This window comes from Carassius gibelio, chromosome A10 (genome assembly GCF_023724105.1).
Source record: "Carassius gibelio isolate Cgi1373 ecotype wild population from Czech Republic chromosome A10, carGib1.2-hapl.c, whole genome shotgun sequence".
Lineage (NCBI taxonomy): Eukaryota > Metazoa > Chordata > Actinopteri > Cypriniformes > Cyprinidae > Carassius > Carassius gibelio.
This window is the reverse complement of record NC_068380.1, coordinates 8,316,120-8,331,784: the sequence shown is the minus strand read 5'-3', so window position 1 is coordinate 8,331,784 and position 15,665 is coordinate 8,316,120. Positions and strand designations below refer to the sequence as shown.

General features: G+C 36.4%; 1 protein-coding gene across 7 annotated transcripts in view; it reads left to right on the top strand.

Annotated features, from left to right (window-relative positions):
* Positions 1-15,665, top strand: part of LOC128021058 (neurobeachin) — a 109,032-nt gene that overhangs the window by 63,137 nt on the left and 30,230 nt on the right. For all 7 annotated transcript variants that reach the window (XM_052607948.1, XM_052607950.1, XM_052607949.1 and 4 more), the window contains exons 9-17: positions 3,715-3,912; positions 4,681-4,814; positions 5,738-5,846; positions 6,139-6,291; positions 8,280-8,448; positions 12,405-12,484; positions 13,850-13,912; positions 14,311-14,408; positions 14,667-14,759. In XM_052607948.1, the coding sequence (XP_052463908.1) occupies positions 3,715-3,912; positions 4,681-4,814; positions 5,738-5,846; positions 6,139-6,291; positions 8,280-8,448; positions 12,405-12,484; positions 13,850-13,912; positions 14,311-14,408; positions 14,667-14,759 (1,097 nt within the window). The remainder of the gene's footprint in view (positions 1-3,714; positions 3,913-4,680; positions 4,815-5,737; positions 5,847-6,138; positions 6,292-8,279; positions 8,449-12,404; positions 12,485-13,849; positions 13,913-14,310; positions 14,409-14,666; positions 14,760-15,665) is intronic.

Below are 15,665 nucleotides of genomic sequence, written 5' to 3'. Positions count from 1 at the left end.
AGTCAGGTTGTTAACAAGATTGTGATTATCAATCTGTGATTATGAGCCCGACCGTTAAAGAGAGATTATGAGTTCATTAGGCAGTGTTCATTCTTCATTAAATCGGAGTATAAATGAAAGCATACTCTCCATCTCTGTTTCTCTCTATTTTGGCACAAAGAGTTAACCTCATCTGGATTATTGAGGGATCTTTAATTATTAATCCATGTACCCACATGACTAAAAGTTCCTCTGCGCCTGATTGCAGCTCACTCCAGCTATAGAAGAAAAATAGAAGAAGAAAGAGTGGATTATTCATGGGCTGTGTGTATGTGTGTTTGTGTTTGTCTGATGAGTGTGTGAAGCTCTGATGAGACCTGATGTATGCAAGGAATGTTTTACATTATTGATATAAAACTTGATGTGGATTTTTTTATGTAATCATCATTTACAGTTCTTGTTAAGCCACTGCTTTATTTTTACTCACTAGTACAAGTTAACCATGTGCATGAAAACATGGGAATGCAACAAGGCTGCATTCATTGGATTAAAATATAGCAAAACATTTTTGTTTTGAAATATTATTAGAATTTTATATTATATTATAATTGTTTTCTATTTTAAAATGTCTTTTTTTTTCTGTGATGCAAAGCTGAATTTACAGCATCATTAAACCAGTTTTCAGTGTCACATCATCCTTCAGAAATCATTCTAATATGCTGATTTGGAGCTTAGAAATGTATTTACTAAAAGTATGCAGCATGTAGCAATAAAGGTTGCAGATATTAGAAACAATATGCAATATTTCTGTCACATGACCTCATTGCATGTTCAGTTCATCCTCTTGTATATGAAACAGTTTGTATTATGCAAAGATGAAATTTCAAGCAGTAGTATGCTACACTCTTGTCACATGACCTCAGTCGATTGCATGATGGTACAAACAATCTGATGAATACCAATCTTGCATTGTCAATTTAATCTGTGAAAATGTCAACTTTTGGGAGTCTGATGAAATAATGAGTCAGGGATGGTAGGAATTATTGCTTGGTCAAACTTGAAATAAAGGTCAAGTGTAGTGCAGCGCATTGCATTCTGCATTCTAATGTATTCTCAGTTATTTAAATATATATAATATATATATACAAATATAGCAGGGCATTCATGCATACATAATTTACAGGTGCAAACATAGTACACATGCTGAATGCAGACATGGTACACATATTGCATAATACAAAACTAGTATAAATAGAATGATAGCATGCCATGCAGAGTCATATGAAGCCAATTTTTTACATGCATGTGTGTCTAAAGGTCATTTGTGTCCTTACCTGTCTGTGAAAGTCTGGGTGTCAGTGTGTGTTGCTGCTGTGGTCTCTGTACCAGAGGAAGTCCAGATGTCTGGTCAGCATGTGACAGCCAACAAGCTGCTCTCTGGCTGTGCGTTGCCATTGTAATTAGCATGTGAGGTATGGGGCACTTGGCATTGTCAAAAAGAGAGCCGTCTGGACCGGCGACTTCGTGTGTATGTGTTTCCAAATTATATAGATTACGAGAGTGTATGAAAACTCGGTCACACTTTATTTTAGGGTCCAATTCACACTATTAACTAACCATTAACTATGACTTTTGCCTCAATTAACTCCTTATTTGATGCTTACTTATAGTTTATAAGGTAGTTGTTAAGTTTAGGGAATTGGGTAGGATTATGGATGTCATGCATTATATGTACTTTATAAGAACTAATAAACAGCCAATATGTTAATAATAGACATGCTAATAAGCAACTAGTTATCAATGTGAATTGGACCCTATACTAAAGTGTTACCGAAAACTCTTCTTAATTCCAGTGCTGTTAGTCTCTGTCTCTGCCGCTGGGGCAGCTGTCCTCTCATGGGATTGCAAGGAGCAAAAGAGAGAGAGAGACAGCAAGGGATAAGTGTGCTAGCTTTGCAGCATGGACTATGAGCCATAGGCTGTGTCGAAGCAGTGACCCGTTTCCCAGACAGCTGCTTGAGTTTGCCGGTGCTCCTGTGTCCTCTGTGACGGAGAAGATGAATGACATGTGAATGTGCCGGAACGCTAGGCTAGATTACATATTGTGCTCATGCCGACTGACTGCATGACCATGTTAATGGTCTCTTTCTCAATTTGCATATTGTTTGTGATACTGAACTGCTTTTTATTGGATGTTCTCAGGTTGGTCAATAATAGAGATGATTCCTGTTGGTGGATTTGATCATCATAAAACAACCAGCTAGTCAAATAGTCAGTGCAGTGTTATATATTTGTATACTGTTTGTTTATTGTGTAAATAGTTTTTGTATTTTATATTTAAAATTTTAGTTTTGATGCTTTAATTAGCATGCTAACGGCATGCTGTACTTTAGATGTTATTTATTTTTATGTTTCAACATCAGCAAAGAAAGTTGTATTTGAGAAAAATGTTAGTATATTTTCGTGAAACTTTTATGAAAACATTTATCATACATTTGTATATATTTTTAGTTTTGATGCTTTAATGAGTGTGCTTCTAGTATGCTGTGCTTTAGCTTTTAGACTCTGCACGATAGACCCTCTCGTGCTGTTCTTAATAATGTTCATAAATAACAGAAGGATAGGATATGTTCCTAGTTAAACTTAAACTAATTGTGTATGTGTGTGTATTTTGGTCTGGGGTGCAGGGGTGAGGCAGGGTCTGGTAGATCAGGTGAGATGCTGCGTTCAGTGCCAGTCAGTGTGTTGCTAAGTGGACACATTGGCAGCAGGCCTGAGGAAGCTGCAGTGAATCACAGTGCCAGTGCAAGGGTTTATTTGCATCTTACAGTTTTAAAAAATTGCTCTGTGTGTGTGACTGTTTATGCTGCTCTCATTTCTAATGCGTCTGTCCTTTCTGCTCAGAAATCCTGCTGTAGGCTCATGGGGCAATTAGATGTTACAGATATTACTACTAGATATATTATGATTTATTTTACGGTTTATTGTGTATTTACTAGTGTTTAATTATTTATTGCAACACTGTCGAATAGCACACAATAAGACTTAATACATATATAATGGGGTAAATGTGGTCAGTTTTGATGTTATATGTCTTTAAATTAAAATATTATATATATAGGTGGATGGATGTGTTTATTGCATCCTAAATTTTTTCCTAAATTGCACATTGACTTTACACTTTAAATGTATTTGTCTAAAACACTTCCATAAACGCAGTTCACTGCGTTATATACTGAGAAAAAATATCTCTGAGCATTCTGTACTGTATACATAATCTTGTGGGAAAAAAAGCAAATCAAATGGTGAGTTTAAATTCCTGTCATGCACGGTCAGGAAATGCTGCATGATCTTATGCAAGTCCCCGATTCGCTCCCTCAGTTGAGTAGATCACTAGTGGCACAAAGTGCTTTACTTGAGAGATTGTTTTGCAGATACATGCACATTTACACACACATACACACTCACATTAATGTTTAACACCATTAGTGAAATGGCACATTTCTGCAGCCAGAGCTTCATTAACATAATGTACGCCAGTGTGTCTGGCTGCTCTGCGCCTCAGTAATTAACGCTTTGTTGTTATTATTATTATTATCAGTACTCTATGATGTGGCCGAGTCCCTGGTGCTTTCCACGAGTCCGCTGCCAAGAGAGACTGAAAGAGAAGCAAAATTTGAGAGAACTTCTTTTGAAGGATGTGTTCACTTCATTTGTGTTTTTCTGTCTTTACAGAGCACGTTTAAGTTCAAGTCGGAAAGCGACATCCACCTGGCCGAGCACCATAAGCAGGTTATGTATGACGGGAAGTTGGCCAGCAGCATTGCCTTCACCTACAACGCTAAAGCCACCGACGCACAGCTGTGCCTGGAGTCCTCGCCCAGGGAAAACCCCTCTATATTTGTGCACTCGCCACATGCCCTGATGCTGCAGGTTGCTTTTTACTCTCACACACAACATATCATGTGTATCTCTGCTGTTTAGTGATTACTGGGGGAAAAATGGGCTACAAAACTGAAAAAATATTTACCGTATTTTTCGGACTATCAGTCGCACCTGACTATAAGTCGCATCAGTCCAAAAATACGTCATGATGAGGAAAAAAAAAACATATATTAGTCGCACTGGACTATAAGTCGCATTTATTTAGAACCAAGAGAAAACATTACCGTTTACAGCCGCGAGAGGGCGCTCTATGTCTTCAGTGTAGACTACAGGAGCACAGAGCAGCATAGAGCGCCCTCTGGCAGCTGTAGACGGTAATGTTTTCTCTTGATTCATTTTTAGTTCATTTCTCTCGGTTCATTTCAAATTAATTTTGATAAATAAGTCGCACCTGACAATAAGTCGCAGGACCAGCCAAACTATAAAAAAAAGTGTGACTTATAGTCCGGAAAGTGCGAAAAGTGTTTTGATATTAAAAAAACATATTCTATTTAATCACCCATGTATTAAATGAATTTGCTGTTTTTTCATTACCTACTTAAAATGAGGCCATTTAGTTAAAAATCACAACTAATATCTTTATAAGGGTGATGACGTTGACGTATCATGGTTGTAACAGAAAATATATGCACATATTGTGAGGCAACATGCAGCTTATTATCATCATACAACCAATTATAATTGTATACTGTATAGATGATGCATTATGACCATCTATGAATGTTTGCAAGTGTGCATTTTTGCTCGTGTATGCAGGATGTGAAGGCCATCGTCACTCACTCCATCCACAGCGCCATCCACTCTATTGGAGGAATCCAGGTTCTCTTCCCGCTTTTCTCACAGTTGGACTACAGGCAACCCAATGACAGCCCTGTGGAGACGACTGTCTGGTGAGTATTGAAATTGATGCTATTTATAAAAAAGAGGTTCAAAAGAGGTACAAAAGAGGATTTTTCAGAAACCTGTTTGAAAACAGTAATTATTTGCATTGTAAATGTTACAGTAATGTCTGCTTTGCCCTCTCTAGGCCCCAAGTCCAAAGCTTCTAGTCTTGTAAATAGAGTGTGACGGAGAGAGCGTGGGATTTTGAGAGATTTATACCATTTTTGTTCAGATAGACTCTCGGATTCAGAGAGACCCCTCAAAGTAGTTTGGCCTTAGACTCATTTCTCAGGTCATTGTGTAGTTCTGCTCATTGAGTAGTGAGCTGGCAGGCATAATCAGCGGAGCAGAAATCTGTGAGGTATTGATCAGTGGTAATGTTCCCCGCTGGGATTTATTGTCTGTGGGGAGATGGGTGAGGTCATCAGCCCATCCGTCAGCTTTTGGCAGTTTAGAAATAGAAAGAGACACTGAGGATTTCATCTGCAATCGCACTGATTCAACTATGTCATTTAAGAAACTACTACAATTCGTGTTTGCTAGAATAACGATATTGCTTCTAGGAAGGAGAACCATCATTGTGTGTGTGTGTGTGTGTGTGTGTGCGTGTGCGTGCGTGTGTGTGTGTGCATGCACATTTTTTTTGCCCTTGAGGTGTCCTTAAACATTTGGCTACCAAAAGAAATGTGCACTCTTAAAAATAAAGGTTCTTTAATGGCATTGATGGTCATATGAAAAACCTTTAACATCCTAGCACTGTTTTCTTCACACTAAGAAAAAATTGTCATTTTATGAAACCACTTTTTTAAAATATATAAAACCCTAATGCTTTGTATCCTGATCCCATTCTCTCACAAATGCTACATATTTAAATGTGTTTATATATATATATATATATATAACATTTTTTTTTTTTTTTTTTTGCTTGCAGTGCCACTCTCCTTGCTTTTCTAGTGGAGTTGTTGAAGAGTTCAGTGGCCATGCAAGAGCAGATGTTGGGTGGAAAAGGCTTCCTTGTTATTGGTTATTTACTGGAGAAGGTAAGACAGTCAACCACTTTTTTTTTTTATTATTATTATTAATAAAAGTCAGTTTATCATAAATTAGAAGTTGTCTTTGGCCAAAATTGTGTCAGATTGTGTCCAGATCGCATTGTGGCCCTATCCCATAACCAAAATTTTCTGTCCTCTAGTTTCTATAAGTTAATAAAGCATGTCAAAAGCCTGAAACACTCTGTCTCACAACACAAAGGCTCTCACTTTCTCTGTCTGACACTTCTCTCTCTCTCTCTCTCTCTCTCTCTCTCTCTCTCTCTCTCTCTCTCTTTATTAGTCTTCTCGGATGCACATCACCAGGGCAGTTTTGGAGCAGTTTCTGTCATTTGCCAAGTATCTAGATGGGTTGACTCACGGAGCTCCTTTACTGAAGCAGCTGTGTGATCACGTTTTGTTTAATGCTGCCATCTGGATCCATACACCAGCTAAGGTGAGCTTGTACTGCTAGAAATGTAAAGATAAAAAAATATATATATTTCAAAATATTGAAGTAGTTGATTTTCAGAGGATCAATTTTAATTACATCTTTCAAATTAATATAATTGGATTTTTCCCATTTGCTTCAGTAAGAGAAACCGCAATATATTTAATATATAGTGGCCCATGGACCCACCACCAAAAGACCCTTTATAAGAGTATGAGTGTAAATGAGATTCTGACCCAAGCAGTCAGCTTACATTATGCACTTGTGTACTGCACAGAGCATATGCTCCTAATATTTGTGTGTGCGTAAACTTTGCATTCAAAGGCACTTGATCCTCAAATTTAGGGGGAAAAAAGCATAAAGGCTCGGTTATTAGATAATGACCTAGGAAACATGACCGCAGGAAGAAACGATCGTCCGCTTTTGTTCCCTCACCCGTCCACACAGAGGAGTGAATATCCTGCAGCCCTTTATGATAGAGAGAATGAAGAAACATCTAGAGGGGATGAAAAATAGAAAGATGAAGTGAAGGCTTGAGTGCAAGAAGCAGATACAGTATGTGAAATATTACTGCTATGTAGAAAGAAAAAGTCATGCTATAAATAAGCCTGTTCAGTTTGAGGGAGATTTCAAACTTTTCAAAAAAGGAATTTGTTAAAAAAATAAAACACTCATAACACCATAGCAGACACATGGCGCTGAACTTTGCTCAGGCACTGCTTATATTTTCAGTAGAACATGTAAAAAGCCTAGTGTATTCAACTTTTCATTGTGAGGTCCTGGTTTTCTTGCTTCGTCTTTGAACTGCTTGCGTATAAAGCTGTAATTTAGTTAGGGTGGAAAATTCCCCGTGATATTGACCCGAAACAGCAGGCTGGGTCAAACATGAGATTAAACACACTGATAAAACACAGCAACCTCATTAAGCCTGAGCCTAATTAGCATGTCCATGTTGATCAGTGTAAGAAATGGCTGTGTGTAAAAGTGGGATACACATGGGACGGATTCATAGAATGGCTTTTTACACAGAAACACAGGAACAACTTTGTAAAAAGGAAAAATCAAACTCGGATGTAAAAGGATTGTCTGACACGTGAAAGGATTGTCAGTTGCTTTAGCCAAAGGAACAGTGGTGTAATAGTCAGTAACGTCATTTTTTATTCAGCAAGGATGTTTGAATGATAAAAAGTGAGAGTAAACACATTCATAATGTTACAAACATTGTCAATTTCAACTTTACAATAATGAAATTATTGTAATTATTGAATTGTCTTTACTTTTGATTAAATAAATGCAGCCTTGTTTAGCATAACTTTTTTCAAAAACATTTACTTTTGATTGGTAGTGAAGTTGAGGATTATATTTCGAGGTGCTACTGTATTTACAATTTAGCACTGTTTAGTGTATTATTGCTTTAAATATATGTATTGTATTATATATATTTAAATATATTAATTGTATGTATTTAAATTAAATTCATATTCATTATTTAAAAAATCTATTGTAATATTGAAGACAAAATATTCATTAAAATGTCGTTTTATTACACAAATTATTTTATTAAGTATTTAATTAAATATCTTCCTTCTGCTAGAAAATATATTCCATGAAGTAGACTAACTGTACTATAGGTTATGTCATAATACCATCATTTCGAGATGCCAACTTGTAGAACTCATAATTACAATTTGTAAACTGGGAATTTTCTGTGATCTATGACGTGTACCATGTGACCACTGTAACACCTCAGATTCATTTAGCTGCTATGTTTAGGTATTGGTAGTGTTGCCATAGAAACAGTTCGGATAAGAATGTCACATTTTGTCACAATGTAATGTTGAAATTATCATAATTATGACAAGGCATGAATGCAGCATATGTATTTAAGCATGGCGTTGACTCTGTATTGGCCAATCAGAATCTGGTTACAACCACTGATCTAGATCTACAACCCTTTCAGCCCATTTTAAATCATCTAATCCACTGTGTCTCAGGTTCAGCTTTCCCTCTACACGTACCTGTCGGCAGAATTCATTGGCACTGCCACCATCTACAGCACCATCCGTAGAGTGGGCACCGTCCTGCAGCTCATGCACACCCTCAAGTACTACTACTGGGCCAGCAACCCCATGGAAAGTAGCGGTATCACCCCTAAAGGCCTAGGTGAGTCCTCAAACATGTCTATTATTTTCTAGATTCACCATCTTGTAAACTTTACGTCATACTGTACAGAATAGTTACATTGATCAGAAGCCTAAATGAAATCCCTAGATCTCATGATCATTTAGTTTTTGAACAAAACAAAATACCACAGAGGAAATCAACATGTTCTGGGAACATCTGAGCAGTTCAGAAGTCCTCACACATGTTAACCATTATGTTGTGGCAGGGTGTGTCTACAAAAAGACAGCCAGAGATATTAAGCATGAATGAAATTTGAAACACTCCCCACTCATTTTTCTCCCCTGTCTCAGTTTAATTTAGTATCCTGTGCGCTTTTGTTTTCTCTTGTTACTCATCTTCATTCTAAATCCGGTTTCCTCTCAACATTACTTTCTCTCTGCCTTGCTCTTCAGTGTTTTCCACTTTCCCATTTTATCATTCTCTTACTTCTTTTCTCATTCTCTTGCCTTCTGTAGTTTTGTTTCTCTTTCATTCTCACTGTTTTCCCAAATGCCACATGCAGAATCTGTGAGTTTTTCCATCTATGCTTTAAAGTCTGAAATGAATGATTTGTAGCATCCAGCATCTATAACAGCCTGATGATGTGTTTTACTGATCTGACACACTTATAAATGTTAGCCCCTAAACAGCTGATAACTGAGATCTGCTTGTTTAGTTTACATGTGGCATTTAAGTAAACAATGAATGTATTTAAAAAGCAGCTTATCTGATGACAGACAAAACTCTGATATGATATTTGATGATGGTGAATAAGCAGATTAAATGGTATTGTATATAAAAGCTTCTTATATAAAAATTCTGGCCAATACAAATAAGCTGATTATTACTCTTATGTTCTGGCATATAGTGAATAAAAGGAAGATATTATAATTAATACTGTTTTGTATATACAGTATAAATGAAAAACAAAACACTAAGACTAAAATCCGTTAAATGCTGCGATTAAATTTTAAATTTAATTGACCTTAAATTAAATTTAACCATCACAAGATGACAGCAAAGGTACAGTACTGTTCAAAATGTGGGGTTGGTAAGATTTTTTATGTTTAAATTAATGTATTTTCACTTAGGAAGTATTTATGTGATTAGAAAAAACAGTAAACCAGAATAAATAAATAAAAATACTTAAAAAATCTTAATACATTTTAAAATATAATTTATTCCTATCATGGCAAAGCTGAATTACTCCAGTCTTCAGTGTCTAATATGCTGATATGGTGCTCAAGAAATATTTCAAATTATTAACATTGTTGAAATGTAGGTGGAAACTGTGATGCATTATTTCAGGAGTTATTCTGAAATAGAAGTTGTAATTGTAATAATTTGAAAGTCTTTCCTCTCCCTCTTGATCCATATTAATTACATTTTAATGAATTCATTAAAAACTATATATATATATATATATATATAAATTAGAATGTTGTGGAAAAGTTCATTTATTTCAGTAATTCAACTCAAATTGTGAAACTCATGTATTAAATAATTTCAATGCACACAGACACACATTTTTAATTTGTTAAATTTCAACAAATTAGAATATGGTGACATGCCAATCAGCTAATCAACTCAAAACACCTGCAAAGGTTTCCTGAGCCTTCAACATGGTCTCTCAGTTTGGTTCACAATCACGAGGAAGACTGCTGAAAGAACATGAAAGCATGGATCCATCCTGCCTTGTCTCAACAGTTCAGGCTGGTGGTGGTGGTGTAATGGTGTGGGGGAAATTTTCTTGCCACACTTTGGGCCCCTTAGTATCTATGAGCATCGTTTAAACGCCACAGCCTACCCGAGTTTTGTTGCTGACCATGTCCATCCCTTTATGACTACAGTGTACCCATCTTCTGATAGCTTCTTCCAGCAGGATAATGCTCCATGCTGCAAAGCTTAAATCATCTCAGACTGGTTTCTTGAACATGACAATGAGTTCACTTTCCTCAAATGGCCTCCACAGTCACCAGATCTTAATCCAGTAGATCAGTTTTGGGGTTTGGTGGAACTGGAGATTCACATCATGAATGCATAGCTGACAAATCTGCAGCAACTGTGTGATGCTATCATGTCAATATGGACCAAAATCTCAGAGGAATGTTTCTAACACCTCGTTGAACCTATGCCACAAAGAAGAGTTCTGAAGGGGGTCCAACCCGATACTAGCAAGGTGTACCCAATAAAGTGGCTAGTGAGTGTATATACAGTATAATATATATAATATGAGATGCACTGATATTACAGACCGTTTTGTCTGAGTAAATTAAACATAAAACACTTTAAAATAATTTTGTAAATGCTACAAATGAATGTATGCATCATTATAAAGTAGAGAAATGGATATTCAGTTTGAGAATTACCAAGGATTGCATTTAGAATGTGTTTAAAGATGAAAGATTTTAAATGAGCGTAAGACAATAGCAAATTTGAAAACGGGAAGCGAAAATGTACTTCTTTTTGATCTACTGGGTGGGTAGAAGCTGTGCATGAACTTCAGTTTTTGGCTGTTGTCCATTATATTATATTATGAAGTGGATGTACTGGCCCATTTAGACAAGCCTGTAGTTGCAGTTGTTCTTCCCTTCTCTGTGTACTTCAGATAACACTGAGACTTGTGGTTGCTTATCTCTGTTAGATGCAGAGCCCGTCACCATGGCAACCCTGTTGCCCATCCCATGATGTTGCATGGGTCTGTCTCTTTGTAGAGTGAGTGTGTTTGATTCTGTGCAACCTAGCATTAATTTAGACTTCTTTTTTAATTTATGTTTAGCCTTACTGGGTTTTAAAAGTGATTTAAATATGTAAATGTGAATTGGCCGACGAATACAGTGATAATCTAATTCTAATTGCATTTCACTTAGCATTCATTTGCATATTTGTAAGCACATTTTCAACCAGAACAGTCATTGGTAAATATTTTGTTTTATTCTCAAGTATGCAGCAGATTTGTTATGTTAACAATGATTGATCGTCCATACTGGCATTGCTTTGACCTTTTGGGATGCTGTAAGGTGGTCATCCTGCTGAATACTACGGGACACACATACACTGACCCAAGACGAATCTCTTCCTTCATATCCCAAGCAGAGTACAGTCTACAGCCCGTCATCAGTTCTCTCTCTGCTCCAAATCATTGCAGCTGGGAAAGGTCAAGGGATGTACCTGGCTACAAATAGACCTTGACCACGTTCATAGTGTACAAATGTGTGTAACTACACACAGAGTGCTGAACTACAGGGCAAGGACAACAGCACCACACACCCGATGCAGGGATGAACATGGTTTGAGATGGGGAGGACGCTGACCTGCTTCATTACGTCACACACATGTACTGAGTTTCTGCTACACTTTGGCTTTCCATACAGAGAGTGATGTCAATTTTTCATGACCGCTTTGTAACGTCTGGGCACTGCATGCTCAATAAAAGATGAGGAGTGCTCTTGTGTCTATTTGAGAAAGATAGTGAGCGGTTGTAAAATAGAGAGAGAAACAGGGTGGTTGTGTGGTTTGTGTTCCCTAAGCTGTGTCTTAAGTGCTAGTTTTGTTTTTCTTGTGTTTCGTGTGTCGTTGTACTGAGTTCTGTTCGAACCCATCGCAAGAAACATGCAGCTTGAGTAGCGGCTTTTCCCTTGTCCCTGAATTTGTTTGTTTGTTTATTTATTAATATATGAGTCACATGATTTCCAGCTGTTAGTTTTGTGAAATATTCCAAAACAGTGATATATTTAATGAAGTCAACCCCCGTAAATATGTTTTTCCAACAAGCTTAAACCGAGAATTAGGAATCAAAATGGCATAAGGCATTGTTAATTTCTCTGTTCATTGATGATGATTAATAGCATATATTAAGTGTCTCACATATATTAAACCCTATACACAGGTGTTTATTAAGAGTTCAGATGTGTCTAACCGATGGAATCGCTGTAAAACACGGTGTTTTCTCACAGATGGTCCACGGCCCTCTCAGAAGGAGATTATATCCCTGCGGGCGTTCATGCTTCTTTTCCTCAAACAGCTCATTCTCAAGGTGAGACCGCACAAAATCATTATAGATTTAGTTTTTTCACTGTGCCTTTTGTATTTCCTTTCAAATGAATTTGGTTGCAATTATTGATATACTACTATTTTTCTATTCATCAAAAATTATATCAGAAAGGAAAAATAAATATCCCTGATGAATATTTTGTAGTTAAACTTTATAATAAAAAAAAGACATGTGGTAACATATTCCATGTCATTTCTGCTTTGCCTTGTTATGTGCATCAGCATTTTTTCTTCAAAACTGATTTGATTTGACATGTCATTGCAATGATTCAGGCAGCCTGGGTAAGATGCATTAGTTTCCAAGCAAGTGACAGCGAGAAGGCTCGTCTGCTTTGTTAAAATAACACAATTTATCCTCATTTTTCCCTGAAATTTGATCCAGTTTGAAAGGCAGTCGTGCAGAAATTTGTTTATTTGCCTTTGTTTAAAAACAATACAGGCGGCTTGATTAGGCCAACGCGGAGAAAATTGCATTATGGATCATCATTCGACACAAAGCAATGTGTGCGTTACACGCTATCTTCCCGTTTTGAGAAGCATGATGTGGTTGCCAAGCAGCACTTTTTTTTTTTTATTTACCCGCTGCCTTTTTGTTTTGTTCCTATTATATTCTGCCCCTTCCATATTTTCTTGCTTTTCTTGCAGTTATTAGCTTTGTGAGCTGCTTGTAATAGTGGCCCCAATCCATCACAAATGCCCTTCACTTCACCAAACAAACGCTAACACAGTGTAATGCAGCTACACTCAAATGTTTTGCGTTTCATTCAGAACCTGGAAAACTCTAACTTATTAAGTGTCACTTAAGTGTCAATTATATAAGTATCAACGTATTTGCTCAAAAGTCAAAACAGAGATGATTTTACAGCCGATGTCCATAGCATGTATGAAATACATCGCAAGACCTTTAATAAGGTACCTTAAAAACCTTTAACTCAAGAATCAACAAAGCGTATAATTAATTTATACTGAAAATGTTTTTAAAAAAGTGAATTTTTGTATTTATTTATTTATTAACAATACATGATTTTGCATGATTTTTTTTATTAACAGAATTCTTTAAATTATGAATAAATCACAATATAGTAACTCTTGTTGTATTTTTTTGTTTTGGTTTGGATTTTTTTTTTTTTTTGTATACACATTTCCAGTTTACAGATTTCAGTTCAGTGACTTTTTTTTTTGTCTGCTAATGTTTTATGCCATTTTAGTCTAAGTTAAATGGACAGAAGAAAAAAAAAAACTTTTAAAGGACATTTTTATCAAAAGTAAAAAAAAAAAAAAAAACTAGTCAAATTATAATGTGGGCCTGCATATATCTAATTTTTGTTTGCTTTTCTTTTTCTTTTAGGACCGAGGAGTAAAGGAAGATGAGTTGCAGAGCATATTAAACTACCTGCTAACCATGCATGAGGTTAAACTGATTTTCTTTAAGATTTCTTGTCATATTTTCTTTAACCTTTATTGAACAAATCTTGTTCCATGTTCTTTAAGAAAACAAGCTGCTTTAATCTGTCTGGAAGGCTGAAATGTTCACCTTAGGTATCAGAAGAAGTGCAGATGTATTTGAGTCCATCAGGAAGGTGCTAGCTAATATTATCCTGAAAGCTACATTAATGCTTTGAGTCCCATGAAATCGCAGTAATGCACCATCTCTGCAGCCATTTGATTAAAAACACCAAACGGATCCTGAAAACTGCTAGTTAAGTGCAGCATTATATAACACCCAGACATTTTAAGGGTATCTGGTGCATCCTTACAGTCTACTGTTGTTTGCTTCACTGTCTGTTTGTTCATTTTTCTCTCCGGCAGGATGAAAACATCCATGATGTGCTCCAGCTCTTGGTCGCGCTCATGTCTGAGCACCCCGCCTCCATGATCCCTGCCTTCGACCAGAGGAATGGAATACGGTGAGGCCTCAGGGACAAGCGGCTCTTGCACAGTCCGGTTACGTAACTGAAATAGATTTGGGCTGTCACAGCTGCATCAATCACATTGCCTCTTGCCTCACAACCCATTGCAAGGTCCTAAAGTGCTTGTTTGAACTGCCCTCCCAATGAATTCACACCCTCTGGGTATCTTTATGACATCATGTTACTAAGGCATGTTACTTCAATAATGAAACCACATTTCCCACAATTTATGTATCTCCTTTATCTACTTTTCAGAGTCATCTACAAGCTTCTGGCCTCCAAAAGTGAGAGTATACGAGTCCAAGCTCTTAAAGTTCTCGGCTACTTCCTGAAGCATCTGGGACACAAGTGAGTATTAGTGATCAAAACATTTGTGTGAAGGCATTTGCTATGTTAGCACACAAAGAAACCTCATCAGGGATTATTCCTACTGTGCGGTTAATAGTCATGTTAAGTTTCTTCATTTCAAGTTCCTGAGCTTAAGCAGTGCATATTTCTAAAAGTCTCATACATTACATTAGAACCTTTTTATAGAAATAGTCCCTTCAATTACAGCACAGCTGGAGTTTTAGGAGTTCAAAGGGTACCGCATGGACAGAAATGACCCCGCTACATGCACCTGCCCTTTCAGGAGGGGAAAAGAGCAGATTTAGAGAATGAGTGTTCTGTAGCTGACAGGAAGTGTTTAATGCAAGAGCCACTGCTGGAATATTTGTCCTGACAGTTCCTGTGTCTAGCAAGGCAGAGCTTCAGACAGTATGCTACAAAGAAAACAATTTGGTATAAAAATTATTTTCACACAGAAATTGCTAGTAAATATCACAATTAATTACATTGAAATGCCAAGAAACGTCAAATTAAATGTGAAATCTTGAAGTAGAAAGACTTAAATATAAATATGAGACTGAAACAATCTTTGTTTAAAAAAAATATATATTAGTATTTTTTTTTTTTTGTTATGTATTAAGGTTATCCATTATCGGACATCCATTACTTTCCTGCTTAAATATAAAATCAGATTATAAAAAAAAAAAAATACTTGTTAATCCTTTAAATAGAATATATATAAAATAAAATCTGGTTAGTGTCTTTACACAAACTTGTTTTCCCCCCATTTTTATTTTTTTTATTTATTACTAATATTTTGCTTAATGTTAGACACACCCCACACGCTGAACTGTGTGTCATTAATTAGCATATTCATTAATCAAATGCGTCTTCAGCCTTGTCTGAGTGGTGAATTAAATATATTTG